Source organism: Cheilinus undulatus, linkage group 15 (genome assembly GCF_018320785.1).
Source record: "Cheilinus undulatus linkage group 15, ASM1832078v1, whole genome shotgun sequence".
NCBI lineage: Eukaryota > Metazoa > Chordata > Actinopteri > Labriformes > Labridae > Cheilinus > Cheilinus undulatus.
In genome coordinates, this window is record NC_054879.1 from 27013297 (window position 1) to 27035944 (window position 22648).

Consider the following 22648-nt stretch of genomic DNA (forward strand, 5'->3'; position numbering starts at 1 on the left):
GAGAATCTTCAGTTTGGCAGAAACTTTTAGATCTTCCCCAGATCTGTGCCTCGCAACTTCTCCGCAAAGATCCAGAGAAATGGGAGGAACCTGAGCTAAATTTCAAGTGTTTTGCAAAGGGTCTGAATACTTATGTCAATGTGATATTTCATATTTTTATCTCTAATAAATTTGCAAAAAAATTTTAAAATTCTGTTTTCACTTTTTCATGATGGGATACTGAGAGTAGATTCATTAGAATAAAAAGGATTTTTTTTTGACAGCAGCATCAGGCTGCAATGTAACAAAACTGAAAAATGTGAAGGGGCCTAAATACTTTCTGAATGCACTGCAACTTCATGTAGAATTAAAAGGAAGATATCCATAATTGCTCTAAGGTAAAAGTGTACTTCTTTCATTGCTTGAGCAGCTGTCTTGCTGGTCAACCAGAAAGAGAGCTTTTTCTAAATTAAAGTTAAAAAATAAAGTTGAATAAAGGCTCAGGTTGAAGTGCGACTTCAACTGAGCATTTTTGTTGTTTATGTCCTTCCTTTACTTACAGTTCTGCCCTTAAGTTTTACCCGAAATTAAAGACATTTTACAACAAAACTTTTTTCAGATATTTTATTTTTACATTTTATTTTAACAGAGGAAAATCATTTTAATCAGTGTTTATAAAAAAAGAACAAAAAGTGTGAACATGAGTTCCAGTAAGTGTCAGAAGTTTTGGACAATCATCCAAGTTCATCACTTAAAATCATACAAAACAAAATGAAAAATAAACATTTCAGGACACTAATATTTGGCTCATCATTTATGTACATTCCTGATGAACAATAATACAACATTAAAGGGAGAAAACAAGACTGTAGTTTCATTAAATGCTCTCCAGAGTTGTCTTCATGACTGATTCAGGCTGATCTCAATTTTTGTACATGAATGACAGGCATTTTTTCAGTTGTGGTGAAGAAGAAATTAAGATTTAAAGACTGTTTTGCTGCTTGGTTGAATTTTTACACATGTTGATTGGCTGTTATTGATTTAAACCGAAATGTCCTTGAAAAACTGGCCTGACAAGTCTCCCAGCTGGTTAGATTTACACATTACAATATCACTTGAGTTACAATTTCCAGCTAAACTCGGTTGCGGATGTGATATCCAACCGTGCATACATGCTTCTGTGTCAGGATTTTAAAGCTCATGATAAAATTGTTAGTAAGAACGTTTAATATTTATGATGAGCAGTGAGAGGCTGGGGCTGAAATGGCTAAAGATTTTCAGATTACTGATGTTTAGATTAAATACAGCAGACAGAACGAGGTGAAGACAGACGTTCACGTTTAAAATAACATTTTGTGATAGTGTTCCTCTTCAGAGTTTGTGTGAAAGTTTACACAAGATGGGAATGTTAAAGAAAGTTTGTTTCAGTAAGATTGATCTGTGATCACCTGACTAAAGTAAACCCTTCTACCAAGTTCAATCAAACTACTCATGCAGGGTGAAAACACCAAGAGAAGATGAGTTAAATGTGCAAATAAAGATGCATGTTAGTGACTACGAATAAGAAATAGGCGCTCATTTTAACAATAAACTATAAATAAAAAAGAATCTCATGCTGCATTGAGGATGAAACATGTTGCCATGGAGCTCAATTGATTGGGAAAACCATTTCCTTGTTCTTCTTGGATAAATGGATTTTCTGCTTTCATTTTTCATATGCATTAGTAATATGAATATATTTATGATTCTTTTACCATCTTTTAAATGCATACTGAAGACAAACTTTTAGGCCTGGTGGCATTCTTTTTCTGTTTTGAGACATTACAGTTTGACAAAAAATTGTTAAATCATTGCTAAAAGTTGTCAAAAGTTGCAACCCTACCAAAAACAAATGAGCATTTATTATCTTTAAATCTGCCTATTATTTTTAAGATAATTGATTAACTGCTTTGTCTTCAATTGAAGAAAATGTAAAATGTTGGCCACAATTTCAGTCTTCATGTTCTTCTTTTGACCATCCAGGACATCTAAAACAAATGTATATTCATTTACTGTCTATTTTCCCCCCCAAAAAGGTCACAAATCTGGGTTTTTAAGCTGGAACCAGAAAATGTCTAATGCTTTTATGCAAAAACCTTGATTCATTTTTCTTTCTTTGCAGGCAAATATTTATGAATTCATCCAAGCAGATTTAGTGGATATTGGAAAGAAGATCCAGCTATTTCTACCGATTTTAAATCTCAAGTTTGCATTATTTCCTTCTTTTGTTAGTGTCTTTAGGAGACAATATTTCAAATGAAGGGTGACGCAAAGCAGCTGAATGTGAGTGAAAACACTTCATAAGACAAATTTAACAGTGTAGAAGACAAGTGACAGCAATGACAAATAGGCAATATATTGGTGCAGTATGTGGACATTGTGTTATTATATAAATATTCTCATGACTGCCTTGTCGAGATCTGCAGTCAAAAATCTAAAAGAAACAGGAGCCTGAGGAAAGGTGAATTACAATTGTTAGGTATTCTTGTGCACAAGTTTTCCTACTCATATTGTTAAGGCAGCAGCTGACTGTATTCTTCTCTAATATTTGATTGATTTGTTTCATAAATACATCTTTTTTTGTTTAATCTAGAAAATGTAAAGAAATAAAAATGCCCATAATGCCAAAAAGGCCCTGCATTCAAAATTCTCTGTGCAACAAAAATTAAAAATAAACAAAATGCAAAATGTGTACTCAGCAAATGAATATTCAGGGTCTGATAAATAATCAATCAATCATGAAATTACAAAGGTTAATTTTCTGTAAACTGTCTGGTCAATTATTGAATTGTTTCAGTGTGAAACAGCAACAGAGAGGCTTGAAGGGTTTGAACTTAATGTGAAATTAAAGCAAGATGTTTGTGATAATGATATCTGATGCATGTTTACAACATGAATAGCATTTTTTTTTCATTTTAAATACACCATAAAGGTTAACATTTATGGACATGATTTCCGATTAATAGATACCACTGTCATATTTGTACATTTAACATGAAGCTTAAAAAGAAGCTGTGTCCACAGCTGTGTTTTTTTTCCCCACTGAGATTACTCATTTTCCACACAAAACCAATGTAGTTTGATATTTTTCACAAGAAATTAAAAAAATACATTTGGTAAGGTTTGACTTTTGTCAGTTCATGACGCTTTTCCTGTTGTAAGGTCAGAAGATATGTCCAGCAAGCCAAACCTTTATTGTGCAATAAGAACCAATAAAAAAGTGTTGTGATTCCATTAAGAGTTTGTTGTTCTTCCAGTGTTAAAGATTTGTGCCTAACTTTCAGTAAAGTCATCTGGATACAGCTTCATACTTGGCAAGCAAATGTGACAGTGGTAACAGTCTTCTTATGTGATTAAATCAAGAAGTCATATAAGAATGTTTTTCCTAACTGTTGAGCTACTTCTTTTGTTTTTTTTCACTGCATAAACTTACTCTTTAGGGATATCTAATGAATGATTTATGATACCAAGCTGGATGAAATTGGCAGTTGCACATGTAGCAGTGTTTTATGGTGTTAATTATTCTCGGGGGTTTTCCAATTGTGTCTGCACGAGAAAGCAGAGGTTTTTATAATGAAGTACCAGGTGGGAAATTCCAGCATTTAGCCTGTGTAAAATTCAGAATTAGTCCTAACTTCACCCTGTGTTTCTAACATCCTGTCGGTGTGGCCCAAACAAGACAAGAATCCAGACAGACCTCATCTTCCTCCAGCATTTGAAGAGTCTGACATTATTCTGAGACATGGGCGAGGACGTCTGATACGACCGCACGATGTAAAAGGCTTTGAACAAGTGCCAGACGTGATATTACGCTTCATATTTCAGGATTTTTGAGGAAACTGCTGAGTAAGAGCTCCCGGTGTAAGGCATAATCCAGAAACCAAACCAGATCCACAAATAGTCCTGTGGTAAGAGAGTGACCGCTCAGCAGGCCTCACGCTGCTAAATGTGGGCTGAGCCTGTTAATTTTGTCCTTTTGGCTGAAGCAGAACAAAAGGAGAGTTTCCCTCACTATGGTTCAGAGCTTTGAGATGAGGTTAGGAGTTCAGACCACACTGGAAACACCACGTCCATAAACTGGTTCCATTTGGCAGACTGACAGCACCTCGTCAAACCCTGGAGGGACGTCCCAACACCTCCTGTCACAGACCTGAAGACTGGGATGGATTCTGGGGTCCGTTGATCTGAGGTGAAAAGAGAAAAAACATCAGCTAAAGGAGCAAAAGGTGGTATGTTTTTAATACAAACTTAGGACTGGGTTCAGACCAACGATCCACAAGAGACGAGCTGAAACTCGCAACTGTGTGCACCAGGTCGCTCTGCAACATTCTGAAAACTTGTCAGTTCACATCGCTGCAACTGGAGGAGACAATGTATCATTTCCAAAACAACTCTCACATTCACTTAATTTAAAAGAGATTTATTTCTAATTTTGAAGCAGCCGTGTACATATTTTCCCCTTTGTTGCTCAGTAGAGGGACAAGATAAGAGGTATACATCTAATTAAAGTACAAAATCAGCCCTGAATGTATACATTTGATGGTAAAATATGACTATTAGGAGTTATATTTTTAGTACAGGTAAAGACATATGTGTTTGCCATAGCAAAAAGTAATAGATTTGACTGATTCAAATAGTTAGAGATTTTGATAGTGGTAAGAAAATACCTTTTATTGTGGTTTATATCTATAAGAAAGCAGGATAATTAACAATCAGTAAATTATAGAGAGAGGGTGGGATTTTTCTGTACCACAATTGTTTAGATTATATTAGGAAAAACCTCACTGCGGACTGTTTGGCACATCTCATTTGATTGACAGATAGCTAGACAAGCAGAAGCTACGTTTCTGTCAGCCAGCTAGCTGACAGGAAGTTGCGCTTAGTGGGGGGGTCTAGGCTGATCCAAAGTTCGGTTGAGACCGTGATTTCAATATGGAAGCCACCGCAGGTTGGCTTCAAGAGCTGTTTGAGTCCACCTATTGTAAGCAGACGGCTGATGTCACACAGGGTTTGTCCAATTCTTTCTACAGTCTATGATTTATGGCCAAATTTCTGCTGATAAAGACATCACGGCGATAATATCATACACCCTTATGTATTTCCTTGATTTTCACTTTCCTCACTCAGCAGAGCTATTAGACTGTGGAGATAATTGTGAAACATTAATAACTGTGTTTGAAATGTTACGCTCTGACTTATGTCAACACAGAGACAAAACTATTCGTCTCACATCAGTCAAAGGCTTGTCAATACAAAATGCCACACCTCTGTTTGTCTGCATTCAGATTAAAAGAACTAGATATACTAATTACAAGGGGAGAAAATCATTGTGCAGGCAATTCAATTTTCAATGGATTAGTGTGGACACAAACATGTGCTGTGCAAAGCAACGTGATGTCTGATGCTTGCATGCTAATAGGACACAAAGTTAGTTGAACAGTAATATGATATGGAATCAAAGCAGAGGAAAGGTATTTGTAAATAATAATATGATGGTAAAATTCTTATTTGCAATGACAGATGTTCAAAGTTCCTGGGACAAGAACACACTATTCTATTATATTGTTGTGTCTTCTCTACAATTACAGTATTTCTAAAATTGTGTACATCTTGTGTACTTCTTTGTAATGATATATTTCTTCTGCTTATCAATTTTTTTATTATTAATTTTTAAAAACTTTTTGTTAAACAAACTGCAGGAGCAATACAGAGAAACATCCAGTGAATCTGTATTTCTTCTTAACTGTGGGGCAATAAGAATAACTTTCTATTCCTTTCTCTTGAATTACCTTTATAGTGCTGTATTTGGTATCTAAACCTAACCAAACAGCCATTGTTTACCTACGTTAAAAGTTAGACACCAAAATGACTAGGTCAGGTTTAAGAAAAGATCACTGTTTAGGATAAAACAACAAGACAATGGTGAGATCTTTAGCTGCCAAAAGCAACCTTTTTTCTCTCCATGTAGTCTCTAACTATATATGTCTACTGTTTTGAGAAACACAAAACCATAAGAGAGTTTTTATTGTAAAAGAGTTTATTCTTCTTGTTTGTGGTAGTAAAAATGATCATTTTACACTACGCTCAGGTTTACTCACATTCTTTACATAAAGTTTGTGTGCTGTGACATTTTTCCCTGAAAAAGGATTTATCCAAGTGAACAAAAGGAATCATTATTTCCTGGACTGTTTCCACTGGTATCATAATTCAGCCCAGCAGAGCGAGCTATTTATGGGTAACAGACACGTGTTGACGTGAAAGTTATTGCCCAGTTCATTGGCTCGCTGCTTCAGTAAGAAAAAGAGGGAAATACAGCGTACTATAGGGTTAGAGAAAGATGCCACATACTGATGGTCAAACTCTCTCCAAGATGCCAAAGCTGACCTTTCTATCTGTTTCTGTTGAGTAAAGTGAAGCTGTAGAAAAAAACAAATTCATTAGAAGTGAGAGGGAAGCATCTCAAGAGTACTGAGAGTCAGAAAAACTAAGCAGCTAGAAAACATACAACAGTACCCATTTATTCTGTTCTTATTAAGTTCCCCCATTCCTAGAGATTTTAGCAGACTGAACATAGACTAAGGTGAAGTACTCTAATGAAGGCCTATGATTGCTGCAACTTGTCTATGTTTAGATATACATCTCCCGTGTAAAGGCCTTTGATACTACTACTGCTATTTAAAAATTAACCAACTCCTGACATCTTTGCTTGCTTTGACTAACAATGCACTTTTTTCCAGCACAATACTGGTGTTATTGCTCATTTTCAAACAATAAGGAGGTTGCAGCCAAGTTGATTTTAGGAGGATCATTGACTTTGGTTAGAGGTGCAACAACTGTAAAAACAAAAGAGCCAATACCAATGCTTCAAATAAAAATTTAGCCAATGCTGAATCTGATACCAATGTTTTTTTCCATTCACTATTAACCAAGGCTTTACCAATAAACCATTACTTTCTTCTGTGTTTGACCATGAAATCAAATCAGTTTGTCCAACTGGTTCTTCTTCTGCTGAATAAAAAAACCTCCTCTTGCTAGGTATTCAAGATGCCAGGATAAAACTAAATGCACACAATAAACAGTGGCTACTGCCATCTGTTATTGCTACATGATTTGCAGATGGCTAATGTTTGTCAACGGGGCTGATATCGGCTGATACCGATGTTAAACTGATGCATTGTGCATCACAATTTTGGAAAAAAGTGGTGCAATGTTGGCATGGCTGCAAATACCCATTACCACATTTCAGCATTTATCTACAGTTGGGTACACAGTAAGGGCGCTTTCACATTAGGCCCAGTCGTTTCAAACTGTGCTGCAGTGCGATTCCTCCCCTTCCCCCTGTTGGCTTGCTTTCACACTAGCAACATCAAACCGTGCCCAGACCCACTAGTGTATTTACTCAGTCTGAAACAGCAGATGGCAGTATGCACGTAGCTGGTTTGCAACCGGGTCAATGACGTGACGCTCACTTTTTCAGTCCCACGGAATTTTATCCATTAAAAAAAACCTCAAAATATATAAAAAGATAACATGTATGTCTTGTACCTTTCCCATATATGGAGCCACTCTAACTTCTCCAAAAATGTTAGTTATTGGTCATTTTTCTGCTATCTGAAGTGTCAAAACATCATGTGGGGCGACCGTCCCCCCTTGACTTCTATTTGAACAACCGGTTTAAAATAACTTTAAATCAATTTAAATATATCCCTTGCCCTCTTTGGCATAATTTCTAACATGTTTTGCATTCACTGAAAAAATTATGAAGCATTTGCACATTTATTTCCATCATAATATAAAAACGAATGTTGTCCCCAGAATTTCATTTTATGAAATATCATGTGGGGCGACCATCAAGAAAACACAATTTTGGGACTTTTATTTTGAAACTACCTCAAGGACAAGATATTGCATCATCCAGATACATGTGAGGGACCCAGCAAAACATCTGGGAGGTTAGTAAGTCTCTCTCATATTTGCCAAAAAAATCTGTTTTTTAACTGTTGTAATGTACGGGGCGACCGCCCCAAAACTGTGAATCATAAGTTTGATCTGCAAATCTTTACTTTGATGATAAATTTGATATAGACACATCATAAAAAGTAGCTAGCTTGGTTTCTGTAGCTAACCGTTAGCCCGTAATATTTGAGTGAACTTGAAAACATCATGTGGGGCGACCACTGCTAGGTGTTTTTAATGATAATATATGTCCTGTATTTGTAGTTTCTGTATATTTATATTTTATACATGGTTTATATACATAAAGTTCATTGTTTAAGCATAACTCTTTGTGTACTTTAACATATATTTTTCTAAATTCAGTCATTTTCCATTCCTATTTAGGAAAAACTATTTATTTTTGATTATTGTACAATCTTATGAGAGGAATTTTAAAAGATGTATAGCATGACATTCTGTTTAGGTAATTGTACATGTATTAGTCATGTTTAACTCGTTTAACCTATTTTCTAGATCACATCATTAACAAGCAAAGAGAAGACGGCTTGCTATAGGCAGCAGCTCAACTCAGGCCCCGTCCACACGGAGACCAATTCAGGAGTATACGGCAAAGTTTTTTGTTGTATCGGCATTTCATCCACACGACAACAGCGTTTTGAGTGACTGTAAACGCTACTTTTAGAAACCAGGTCCCTGAGTGCACAAATCCATAAACGAATACTGTTTCATCTCCGTGTGGACAGCCAACTGTATCTTTCTTGAAACAATTACGTCACACATAGCGAAGCTCTCTTAAGACGCCTGCACGGGTCTGACCAAAACAATAATGGTGGATTACAGGGTTGTGTTCGTGCTGCAGAGAGCTACTGAGCTCGTTATGGCTTTAACAGCAAAATCTGATGCTTCTTTACCACCACTGCAAAGCACACACACCAGATGTTCTTAAATCCAACATGGAGACAAACCAGAAGGGCAACTAGAGGAAAGTTTGTGTCAGTTTTCTGTGATCTTCTTCTTCTCTCTTTTGGTGCATTTCCGTGGCAGCATTACAGGCTTGGCATATATACTACAGCGTTTTCAGTCGTTTTCAGTGGTTCCGTATTTATGGAAAACTTTTTTAAAACGAAACAGCATTATATTGTTTTCATCTCCTTGTGGGCGGAGCCTCAGACCCTGCAGCAAGAGCAGAATATCTGCCAGGTAAAGTGCAAGGTAAAAAAAAAACTCTAGGTAACATACAGTATATCTTATTTATTTGTATTTCAAACTGTCATGTTTGTAGGATTAAGAATGACTTTTTCTGTAATACTTTGAACTTAAAGGAGTGGTCCACTATTTAGCATGTTTTGCCCTGTTATAAGGTATGGTTTGCAGTATCTTGTTTCAGGTGTTTAACAAGGGGTAACCCCTGTGGTTGAAAAATAAAGCGCAAAAAAAGAAGGTCCTTGAGTGTTCACCGCAGCAGATGTGTCGAATCCAACCTGCATTCCATGGATTCTGACTATCCATGATAAATACTCGGAGCAACAGCGTGTTTAATTGAAGGAATGGTAATATATTAAATGTTTATTTAAGCACCACCTTCACAAAGTTTCCTTCCTTAATAAAGGAAAAGTCCAAGAAAACAACCAGAACACTCGTCACATCTTCATCATTTACAACGGTGCCTCACACAAACAGCTGAGAGCTTCAGTCTGATTTGACTCCTAGTTATGGCTTAGTAACAGCAGTGTCAAAGTAATGTTTATCTACTTTATTTACATGCATTTATCAACCTTTATAATTACACAGAGGTGGATTTTTTTCCCTGATCTCTGGAAAGTTTGTGCATCTTAAAGACTGTGTCGCATTTCCATCATCTCTCACAGACAGTAGACTGATGTTTACTCTATTAACACTGTGCTTTTACCAACCTCATCATTAGATGTTTAATGCAGAAAGGCCAATATGCATGGAAAGGGTGTTTTTTCACCCAAATAACTGCATAATGGCTCAGCGTCTCCATGCGCCGGTGCATGGTTGCAGTGAATGTCCGACAGCAGCCCAATATTTTCTATGGTTGATGTTGTTGACTAGAACTTGTCTGCTGCTCTCTCTCACAGAAACCTATGGACTTACAGATATGATGGAACAGGACCAAAATTGTTCATCTCTGTCTAGTGTGACTACCAGGGTCCACAAAAGTGATGCTACTTAACCCTTCTTCATTTGTGAAATGTTTGTTCTTGAACAAGTTCCTGAAACATATAATGTGTGTTACACTTTAACTTTTTAAATTATTTCTTATCATTTGTAATATTTGAATGCTGAATTGTTGAAATGTTGTTTGAATTAAAAGTGTCTTCAGTTTACTTTTGTCTGAACTGTTTTGTGTACATTTTAAATAGACTTTTCACTACCTTGTCATCATTTGGGGCGACTATCTGTCATGTGGGGTAACCAACAATTGGCAATAACTGTACAAAGTCAAAACAGAATATCCATCAGTTTTGGCTCAAATGTTCATCAGTGGTATACTATGGTTAAGTAGATATTATCTGTATACATTTTAAATCAGTTTTATGGGTTTTAGAGCAAAAATTGCTATTGTAACTGCATTGCGAGGGAGACACTGCCATTATAGAATAAACTTATAAAATCATGGTTTACAAAAAATGAAAGGGCACTCAACCTTGGCCTTCTTAAGCTGTTTATTTAATTACTGATACTTGTTAAACTGTGAGTAATGCTAAATAAATATATTAATTTTGAGATAAATCATGGTCGCCCCAAATGACTTTTTTTAAGGCTGTGTCCTATTAATTCAACTTTAAAAACACTAAAATCTCTTAATTTGAGTTTTTCGCATAAATGCATGTGTACACTACATTCCAAATGTTTGAACAATAGCCAAATATATCCTTATTTTTAATATTTTAAAATTAACCTTTTGAAAAGTCTTATCCGTCAATGACCCAACCCCGACAAGGAGGAGAAAGAAGAAGAAGCTACCATGGCAACCACTTGAGTCATGACCTGAGCGAAGACGGTTTATGATTTGACCTGGCAGAAAGTCCATCCTGCAGCCATGGATGATTTAAAATCACTTTTTAAGATGCCAGCAACTTCGCTTCTCGTATCTGCTCAGAGGATTAAATGGGCTTGTGCTGCACAGATACAGTGGTTTTTGAGGTGACAGGAGACTTTTATTGCCTTTGCACCTCCTCTTACTGACTCCAACTTGTGTTAATCTGTAAGCTGAGTCACAACAGACTGTTTATTGACTGGATTCTGATGATTTCCGTGACAGTTCAGAGAGACAGTTCTAGGTCTATGGAATATCTTTTAAAATGTGCTTAAATGAAGCAGATTGGATAAAACAACCTTCCTTGATGGTGCATGTGGTTCCAGTAGCTTTCTGTACTTTCGAACTGTCATATTCAATTAAGTTTCTCTTGATGACAAACTGTGCCGTTAAGACTCTTTCAGAAGTCCATGAGTTCCTTTTGAAAAGAAAGACATTTCCGCCAAACCTTCAGTAAATCTAACTGCAAAACCCAAGACACAAAATGAGCTGAAAGGCTGTATCTGAACTGGTCCATGAATGCCTCATTTCTCATCCTTGATCCAAGATACAAAAGACAAGGCCTGTGTTTATACCTTTATCAGCCAACACAAACCTCGCATACCACAAAGTCAAAACACAGAGTCAGAAACAAGCCAATAATGGATCATAAATGATACAAACATGCCCACTGGATCGTTTTTATGTCCAAAGAACTGGACGGGAGAACTTTACGATGTTTAACTTTGACATATTTTCTTAAAACTACTGGCCTACATTCAGAACAGTCATGAACTCTTGTTTGTCAGTCTAAAATGTTCTTTATTGCCTTTTAGAAGCAGATTTTCTCAAATACTGGCATGAAAGAGTGAAGTCAATAAAGCAGCTCTAAGAACAGGGCTTGTTGTTTTCTACAACACCAGAGTTCTCTGAAATCAGAGGCTTGTTAGCCATGACTTCATTCAATCATCATCACATCAGAACTAAAATTTCAAAGAGAAATTAGCGCAGAACACCCTGGACAATGTCATTTTAATCCCAGCCATAGCATACTGATTAATTGATGTCATTTCCTAAGATGCTCACATGCTCTCAACAAGTCATTAGCTGATTGTTTTCCCTCCTCTGCTTTAAATCAGTGGGATGAGAAGCATCAAATGTGATAAAGGAACAATGCATTTTCTTTTGTATTCCATTTCTGCTCTGCTTCTTTCAAAAGCAATGGGTGAAAAATGTTCAAAGTAAAACACAAAGCTCTGTGTTTAGATTTGTTTTGCAGGGATTCCACTAAAGAACAAAACTGTCAGAAAGTTGAAACCTTGTCTACGTTTCTTGCTTCCTTCATATGAGAAATTAACTTCAAAAATTGCTGTTTATGTATGTCAGGAAATCAATCCAGTTATTTAAATCCATCTGGATAGTGCTCAAGTGTGTTTTGTTGCTCACCCGGGTGTCGTACTCCAGGACAAATGGAGGGATGTCGATCTGCTCCGGTTTGATGCAGGTAAACAGCTGCTGCAGGTTATCAAGGTAACGAACCTTGTCCTTTATCCCAGACACACTGAAGGTGGTGAAGAACCACGTCGAAACCTGGAAGGAAACAAACAAAAGTGAAGAAAATGAATTAAAGTACCACTTTATTGGTTGCAGATGGCATATGATCTTTTGTTACGATAACAAAAATTACCAAAACTTTCTAAAAACAAACAACAGAACAAGACTCAGACTAATGTAACTTTAATGACCCCAGAGGGGAAGTTTGGTCAATGGAGAATGAAGTGCTGCAGTTTCTGTAAACAACAAAGAATCAGACATAAACCAGAAACTACCCAGAGTGCAAGATCACTACAAGGCTGCCAAACTCTCTACTTGTGTTGGTCTAATAACAGAAAAATGTGCACAATATTTCATTATCCCTCAAGATCAAGATCATGATAAACATTGGCAAATACAAAGGACAACTAGTGTATTTGAGGCAATATAGCATATTTTGGATCACTTGGGGCTTTTTGAAGGCACAACACTTACGAACATAAAGCAGACAAAAACTATGAAGACATTTTAAGTGAAAACGTTGCTCTAGAGCACAGCATGTTCAAACGCAGGCAGTGGTGCTGCTTCTGGACAAGGTCATACACTCTTAAGGTATTTATTAAAAATATACGGACACATACGGAACACTGTTTTTTCTTTTTTTAAAGGATACCAAGGCTATTTTTAAAAATCCTAGGACATGGTGTTATCATTGTGCCCCCCCAACAAATTGCTAATATGCAAGCAATAAAAGCAGGAGTTCATTATTTTACTTCAAACATTCCCCTCCAAAAGTATTGGAACAGTGAGATCAATTCCTTTTTGCTAAAGACCGAAAACAATTAGGTTTTTGACATCAGAAGATGAATATGAGACAAGAGATCAACATTTCAGCTTTTGTTTTCAGGTTTCTTTCTTTCTTTTATTTCTTTCTTTCTTTTTTTCTTTCAACCAACCAACCAACCAACCAACCAACCAACCAACCCAACCAACCAACCAATCAAATTTGTCATATGCATTGTATTTCAGTTTCGTTATCAAAACTTTTTCCGTAAACTTGAGATTGTTTCAGGAAATGTCCAGGTAAGCACGGAACCACTGACGCTGCCATGAAAATGCACCAAAAAGAGAGAAGTAGATTAGAGAGCACGTGTATAAAGCATGACCACAACCCTGTAACCTGCCATTGTTGTTTTGGCTTGACCTGCGCATGCAGCTTAAGTGGGCTATGCTATGTATGATGTAATCTGTTCAAGAAAGATGCGGTTGGCTGTCCACATGGAGACGAAATGGTGGGTGTATACGGATATGTTCATTCTGGAACCCGGTTTAAAAAATTAACGTTTACAGCCTCCCAAAACGCTGTTTCCATGTGAATAAAATGTCGATACAACAAACTACTTTTGCTTATACTCGTGAATTTGTCTCTATGTAGACAGGGCCTGAAAGAGGCTGAATGAAAACCTGGAAAAGCATCACTAAAGAAGACTGCAAAAGTTTGGTGATGTCAGTGAGTCACAGGCTTAATGCAGTTATTGCAAGCAAAGGTTTTACATAAATATTAAGTCTTATTCACTTTAATCTAGTAATTCCATTTGTTCTGATGCTTTTGCTAACCTAAATATTTGGTGTTTCGTTACAAATGGTGCTATCTTCTAAGTTGTGTGTCAGATCCAGATGTAAAAACCTGGAAATAAAAGCTAAAATGTTGATCTCTTGTCTCTTATTCATATATTGATGTCAAACCTAAATGTTTCAGTCTACAGCAAAAATAAACGAATTGTCCTTACTTGGGGATTGTCCATTACACAGCGCGGCTCGGCTTGACTTGACTCAGCACAGCCCAGCACAGCAGGGGGTTTGCTTTTCTACCACAGCTGAGCTACCCATTTGAGGGCGCATCTAGAGCTGACGACGCAGTATTCTGAGCCCTCCTGGATCTCTCTACGTTATCTGATCTGAATGAGTTTACATCGGGTTAAAGGAAAAATCAAACTACACCGACAGCGCTGCAAGCTGCTCTTTTTTCTTTCTCTCCCTCCCTCTCTCTCTCTCCCTGTTGTTCTCTCCCCCCTTATCCCGCGATTAGTAAACAAACAATAGTTCACACTAATCACCAAAGGAGAGGATTTTTCCTGCATGTAAGTTAATGAACAGTCTCCTTATTATTGACATATGGGTCTCTAAAGAGCAGTAAATGAACACAATCATATTTTTGGATTGGGCAGTGAGAACAGCATGCTTTACTAGTGCCAGTTAATGATTAAAGACAGACATGTAAATGACAGTAAATGTTTCGAACATCTCCTGCATTTTATTTTTTGAAAGTCTAGAATTGTCTATAAGAAGGGGACAGGGTTAAACTTTGGTTATTAGTAAGCACAGAAAAAGGTGTATTCCTGGATCTGCGTCTGCTCCTTCCTGATTTCACTCATGTGTGAGAAGCCGTGCGCAATTATCCGACCATAGTATGCACATATAAGTCATGCGTCATACAGTGAATGCTGACACCGCTGAACCAGAGTTAAGGACAGCTGGAGCAAAGGCAGGTATAAAACGTTTCTCCCCATCTCCCTGTGGGGTGAAAATTGACCCTCTTGGAAAATTGATCATGGAGGGGTTATCAGTAGCAGAGGGGGTGAATCCCCCAGCAAATCAGACCCCAAGAAGCGCTTCGACATCAGTGTGGCGCGCTTGAAGGTGGGGCCGGCCTGCTTTGGCCCTGATTTGAGCACGGCTCAGCGCGGCCAAACTCGTGATGGACATGCAAATCAGCAGGGATTGGTTTGGCTTGGCGCGGCCAAAAGCCATAGTGGAAAAGCCCCATCTGTTCTAATACTTTTGGTGGGTAGTATCATCTTACCTTGGAGCGAAATGTTGGATGTACAAAGTAGAAGGCCTTCAAATTCTTTTTGAACCTACAGCACAAAAACACAAAACACATAAAAGTGAACTTTACAGAGAGAAATGACTCACTACATCTGAAGAAGACCAGAGATATTAAACAGAAGAGTAGAAATAAGGACAATGACAGAGATGAAGTAAAGAAGATTAATTTCCTGAAACAGAAGACTGAATGCATGTGAAGTCACTGTCTCTGCTCTCCCAGAGTATTACTTTGAAGACAATCAGGACCAGATAATCCATCAGCACAGAAACACTAACATCCTTAAGCCTTTCAGCTTCTAATACAGCACAAACCAACCTTCCTGTATGACAATGACTTATTAAAAAGATGAAAAATGACATATTCATTGCACTATTTGCTCATTTTGAACATTAATTTAGCACATTAACAAAGCATTAGTGTAGTGAGGAAAGCAGACTCAGTAACCCTACTGAGTCTACTTTATACTCTAACACTTGGAGGGAAAGGCACCAATTACTTGGTAGGAGGTCCGGTTAAAGTCAACTGACTAAATCCTGGTCTATCTTAACATTTAATGGTCTGCAACTGATGCAAGAAGAAAATAAATCTCCACTCAAGGATAATATTCTAACTGCCTTTGATCACTGTCCATCTGGCTTATACTTTATTCAGCAAACTCTGAGGAGATGCAACACCTTTAAGTGGATCCAAAAACTGGCTCAGAGAGTTATTGTTTGACCTACAGATGACTAATGACTTTGTCAGCTGGATCTGGTTTAGTCACTCTCCTTTGAGCATCATGACAATGATGACAATGAGGAGTTTGCCCAGAGTAAACACATCTTATTATTTGCTAGATTGATAGTAATAACAGCATTAAAGCTGTTACACATCAAGCCAGATTTTTCCAGGATGTATTTTTTAGATCCATAATCAGATCAAAAACGTTATGCACAAGAACCTTGTATACCCAGTCTGATTACTTTATTTTTCTATGCAATCTGAAAACTTTGCAGTACGAAACAAAATGGTCGCATCCTGCAAAGACAAAAAGCAATGAAGATAACTTTGCTGTTCTTTAATCCTTGAGGAAAACCCAACTGGGTAAATCCACTCCAGACAGAGCCCTTAGGTCATTAGCATAAACAAGCTTGTGCATCAAAGGCTGTACTACTAAAAAAAAAAAAAAAGCCTCCTGTAGAGACAGAGTGCGTCTGTTCAGTCCAGTCTTTGATGCTTACATGGTCGTGTCCAGGCCTGCCCAAAGAACGGTCTGGGCCCCTAACAAACCCAGAGGATGAGCCTTCTCCAGTTGTGACTTATTGACAATATCAAGGTATGTGTGTTGGATCAGTAGCATTGGTGTTAGCATCCTGGCTAACAGTTTTCTCATTTTGGAGCTGACAAGTGTGTCAAGGGTTCTGATGGTTCATTGGGTTCTGATGTTCAAAATACTGATTTGTGCCATAATTAACCCTGTTTCATCACTATTTTTTTTTGCCACATTTTATCCACATTTATCCATTTTTTTGCTTCTTTTAGCCAATTTTTGCCACTTGTCACCCATTTTTGCAACTTTTGACCTTTTTTTTTCCTACTTTTTAACCTCAAAATACAATGAAGGCAATGAGGAGTCCAGAGCATTCTACTACATGATACATAGTTGAGAAGTGGGTGTAATCTTTAGTAACTAAAAAAGAAGTGGGAACCAGTGGTTTAGTGCAGGGTATACCTGCGTATGCACCACTGTTTACCCTACCTCAGAGTCTTCTGGTAACACCATACAGTAATAAATGGCTAAATTAGTTTAGGGAAAGTATGGAAATGGTGAGTAATAGCAGAATTTCAGTGGATTTTCCCCTGACTTTCTATATCACCAGGTTTGATGATGATTCTCTAGAATTTTGTTCATGTCCAAATACAAATTCAAATATATCTGTGATGGACTGTTGCTTTGATAGGACAATCACTGGTTTGTTAACAGAGGCCAAAGTAAACTATTGTACACTGCTGCTCTGATGAGAACTCTTCAAACTGTATTAGAGAACTGCCCTAACTCAAGTCCTGGACTTGTCCCCCTCAATGAGCCAAATCAGTCTGTAGGGAAACTCATTTGAGTAGCTTATCTCAATGATCTCATACTTTCACCTCAGGACCAGAGGTGAGGATTGTACCAGAGGTAAAATGAGAGCTTCTCTGGCTCATACTCCTGAGCTTGTCACATTCAGACAGATTTCCTGATGCCCCTTGTTGTTTTAAGTAATTCAAACAGCATCCTGGGTGCTGTATGAAGGTCACAAATACCAAAAACTTAATTATTAAATTATTTTCTAAAGCTTGATTAAAGCTTCCTCATTGACAGTTGTGAGCACTACATATTTGTGTGTTGGTGTATAAAGATTGCCCTGCTATCTACCACCTAAATGCTATTCCCCTGTGTGATGTCTATGCCAGTTCTTGTTTGTATACAGGAATCTATGGCAAGTTAGCAACTGAAACTGAGAGTATTAGAATATATTGAGGCTTGAGTGGATAACTATTGATAAGCACTTGTTTAAACTACAGCTATTACATAGAAGAAAAGAGAGAAAACACTGGGGGAGATGGACAGTATGGCTACTGAATCAGTCAAGGCAGAAGATCGGGGATACGCCCGCTGGATGTCAGCAAATCAATATGACAAGTGATATCGTCCTCTGCAGTTATGTATCCCTCTAATGTACACATAACATGCTTGTAGACAACTCATAGACTGGCAGTCATCCAGCACCATCGGAGGTTCGATCAAAGGGCCTGTGGTCACGTGGTTTTAATGGGCAGTTGCATGTTTGAGGATGTATAAGTTGGCTATGTGTGTAGACCTCTGCGTCTAGTGGAGGCTACATGGCTATGGTTTAGAGTCAAGCAGTACTTCTAGGCATCACTCTGTTGTTGTGGCCACAAATGATTTAGGGCATTTAGTGCTAATTGAGATGAACTACTGCAACCTTGTGCAAGAGTAATAAAGGTTAACCAACAAAGACGACAATTGCATCTTAAAAAATCTGAATATCATGAAAAAGTTCAATATTTTTTGTCACTTATTTCAGAAAGTGAAACCCATATATTATATAGACTCATTACACACAGAGTGAGATATTTCAAGCCTTTATTTCTTGAAATTTTGATGATTATGGCTTACAGATAAGAAAACCCAAAATTGAGTGTCTAAGAAAATTTGAATATTATGAAAAAGTTCAATACTGGAAAGTCATGGTGTCACACCCTAATCAGCTAATTAACTCCAAACACCTGCAAAGGTTTCCTGAGCCTTTAAATGGTCTCTCAGTCTGGGTCAGAAGGCTACACAATCATGGGGAAGACTGCAGACTTGACAGATGTCCAGAAGACAGTCATTGGCACCCTCCACAAGGAGGGTAAGCCACAAAAGGTCATTGCTAAAGAAGCTGGTTGCTCACAGAGTGCTGTATCCAAGCATATTCATAGAGAGTTGAGTGGAAGGAAAAAGTGTGGTAGGGAAAGGTGCACCAGCATAAGGGATAACCGCAGCCTTGAGAAGACTGTCAACCAAGCATTATGTTTAAGAAAGTTTTCATCACACCCAGGTGTCCAGGTGTCTTACTTTGACATTAAAGTGGGAGATAAATATTAAAAGGAGGTTTTACTGGTACATGTTCATCCTTCTGTACTTGTAACTTCCTTAGCATAATTAATCCCAAAAACCGTACAAACTAAATATCAAATTTTCCCAAGAAGCACAAAATAAAATGAATTTAAAAAGGGGTTAAAATAATATTAAAAACAGTCAAATTAAAACAGCTTTCTATACATTTTTTTTCCTTACATAATTCCTCTTAATGTGACTATTCAGTCTACATGTCGCAAAAACATTGATTCACTGGAGAACAGCTGATCTCCAGCTCAGCGAAGTCCTCTCTGTTTAATATTATATCAGTGGGCTCATATGTATTGATTATGTCACCAAAGCAATCACTCCCAACAACATGTTACGGTTGTAACCCCCATGAATAAACGAGCTGTTGTTACGGTGATAACTGAAGACTTCTTTGAGTTTTAACTCAGAAAATTGTTTATGTGCTACGTTTGGTGTTAGCATCTTAGCTAAACTTTAGCCCTGCTGTCTCAACAGGTGAGATTTATGAGCTGCTGCAGTTCATAATCGCTTTTCTCCAAAGTGCACAGATGGGCAAACATTTCGAAAATTATCCTTCCTTCATATAAAGTCCACATGACTTTTTTCCTTAGGTGCAGAACTGTAACTGAAAGACGTTAAGATGAAGACCAGTGAAACACAGCTACCTAGCAAGCACCTACGGAGAACGGAACTCTTGTTTAAGGGTAAAAGGTCACCGCGGGTCGCCTGAGATTACAGACGCTGAGCCAAAGCATGGTGGAACGGGCTATGAAAACAAGAAGCAGCACTTCATGAACCAATCTCTAACATTAAAATATTAAATATTAACATTGCAATATTAGTTAGCACCCCTAACCATGCATGGGAGGCTTGTTAAGCTTTCAGACGAAGCTATAAGCTTAAAAGGTGTTTATATATATATATATATATATATATATATATATATATATATATATATATATATATATATATATATATTAGGGCTGTCAAAGTAAATGCGTTAATATCGTGTTAACTCAAATTACTTTTAACCCTGCTAATTTTTTTGTAGCACGATTAACACATGCACGTTCTGTATGACCCTCGACCCATCCCGTAGTTTGCCAGACCAGGACCTCGCCATGCTGGATTTGTTTACAATGGAGACACTCAGACAACTCTGCAGGGATGGACTCACTATCTGGCATACTGGGCATTTCCCGGTGTGCCGACGCACTTTTGGGCCTGTATAATTTATTAATTTATTTAGGCTATTATATCTGCCATGAACCGGCACCACAGCTGCGCAGACTATTTATATTGACTGCTGAATGGTCCGATCACGTCTCCTAAAGGTCTGTTCACCCCTCCCTGCTCTCATCCCCACACAGCTCCTGCTTGAAAGTGAAAGTAGAAACTTACTAAAACGATCAACTGGAACTGTGAATAAATGCCAAATTTAAATAACAGTCAGTCAAGATGCTGCGAAACTGTCAAAGACTCTGCAGGAGATTGTCTGATGCATGGTGAATGTACAGCTGCATCATGAGGAGGAGGAGGAGGAGACAGAGCAGCAGAGGCTGGTGTGTGACAGGGGAGCAGAGGTTAGTGAATGAGCTCTGTAGAGTATCATAATATAAGCTGAAAGCATTATTAGACTATGGGTCTCCTTTATTTAGGAAGAAAAAATGGTTTTAGATTAAATCTGTAGCTCTTCTATGATCTGAAGAATAAAGAGATGGTTAAGTCCTCTTAGTACACCTTAAAAGTTCTCCACTGAGCCTTCTTTTACTTTGTGTGTTCATGAGTTTTAAAAAAAAGGCTTCACATGTGTGTTTATTGACATCATTCCAGTAAATCTACTGGACTAACGACAGTCATTTCTTACTGTCAGCATTTGTTTTACATTTGGACTACATTTTTTAGTTTGAAAGTAAAAATATGATAAATAATAGCAGACATTTTTTAAGTAATTACTTGCTTTTTCTCTTGAGCAGGGCAGATGTGTCCACCTTACTCACATCAGAACAGTGAAACACCATTAGATGCGTCTGTGCCTTACTGCTGAGCTCTCAGCAGAGACTTGACTTCTTTATGTCCATGTGTGATGATGAGATCTGATGTTCGGTGTTAAGATGCTGAGAACAGAGGAGTTAACTTGTAGAAGTCTAAAGTTTGACTCTACATCGTGGTATTATTCAGTAATGTTACATTAAGGTCAGTATCTCCATCTGTTGTGGCTTGTTGGGCTTGAGTTTACCATGTTATGCTCTCAGCAGATTTTTGTAGTGTTCAGTATCTTTGAGCTCAGACTAGAGAATTTTCTGGACTTTATCTGTTGTTGTTTTGGGTTGTTGACATGAATGAACATTTGCATAAAGAAAGCATTTTTTTCCACTTGTGTTGATAAGGGTATTTAAATCTTGAGAAATAGTACTGTAAGGTACATTTAGAACAGACAAAAAAGTGCGATTAATTTGTGATAAATCCCAAGTTAACTATGGAATTTGTGAGATTAATCGTAATTAAAATTTTTAATCTATTGACAGACCTAATATGTATGTATATACATATATATATATATATATATACATATATATATATATATATATATATATATATATATAAAGCGATTATATTATTATAGTAATGCCAAAGCTGTATGCTCATGGGACCAGCAAATCTCACAGCTCATCCTCCAAATTTACAAGTGGGGTGTTGAATTTTTTGCTCTCCAAAAGCTGAAAAACCAAGAGGAGAGATGTCAGATATGAATGAAACTTTAACCACAAGAACAGTTTAGACAAACATGGTGAAAATTGTGGTTTTTACCAATCTGCGCATACTAGGGCAACAATTCTTGGCACCAGCTTTGGTTATGGAGTTCAGAGGGATTTTGATTTGCACCTGTCTAATAAAGCCTCTTGATAATGAAAAATTAACTAAGAGTTTCTGGACTTATCCAGTTTTAGGTTTGATCTAACTACATCTTTGTTAGAAAGAATTTTGGACGGTTTACCTCTTAACATTACACAGTCCTGAAGCAGTAGAGAATAACCCACCATGATCTGAGAACTGGAGGGACTGACCCCAAACCCAACCCTCTGCTGCAAACCACCCCAATGTGTGCTGGAGGTTCTGGTCCATTTGAGCAAGATGATCACACTATTGGTCCTAAGGCAGAGAGACAAACCCCGAGATTGCCAAACAAGTTCAAGCCACTGAGGATGGTGTTTTCCTTATATTTGGGAGCACTCTCTCACCTTTCATGTTTCAAAGATTGCCCCTTCAAACCTTCTGCCAGTCCTTAAATTTACAAATAAAAGAAAAGCTATTACATGAGATACACCAGAAACTATTTTCAAATTTCAGAGACCAACAAGGTTTTAAAGCCATAACAACTATAATCCACTCAGCACTGGCAGAAAAGAAAAGCCTTTTATTTCATGGCAGTACAGTGACAATAATCCGCCACATTTGTTGCAGCTTGTACTGTCGAGCCAAACACACGTAAGGGTGGTCTGGCTGTGGTTAGACTCATCTGTACTTAAAACAAAACACAACTGGCCTAGAGTGGGAGTAATCTGAGCTTTTT

At 37.5% G+C, this 22648-nt stretch overlaps 1 protein-coding gene across 1 annotated transcript in view; it reads right to left on the minus strand.

The window, feature by feature from the left end:
* Positions 1 to 588: 588 nt before the first annotated feature.
* Positions 589 to 22648, minus strand: part of gdap2 (ganglioside induced differentiation associated protein 2) — a 60124-nt gene continuing 38064 nt past the window's right edge. The window contains exons 12-14 of the mRNA XM_041807037.1: positions 15414 to 15468; positions 12464 to 12607; positions 589 to 4202 (exon numbers count right to left, since the gene is read on the minus strand). Of these exons, the coding sequence (XP_041662971.1) occupies positions 4161 to 4202; positions 12464 to 12607; positions 15414 to 15468 (241 nt within the window). The 3' untranslated portion in view covers positions 589 to 4160. The remainder of the gene's footprint in view (positions 4203 to 12463; positions 12608 to 15413; positions 15469 to 22648) is intronic.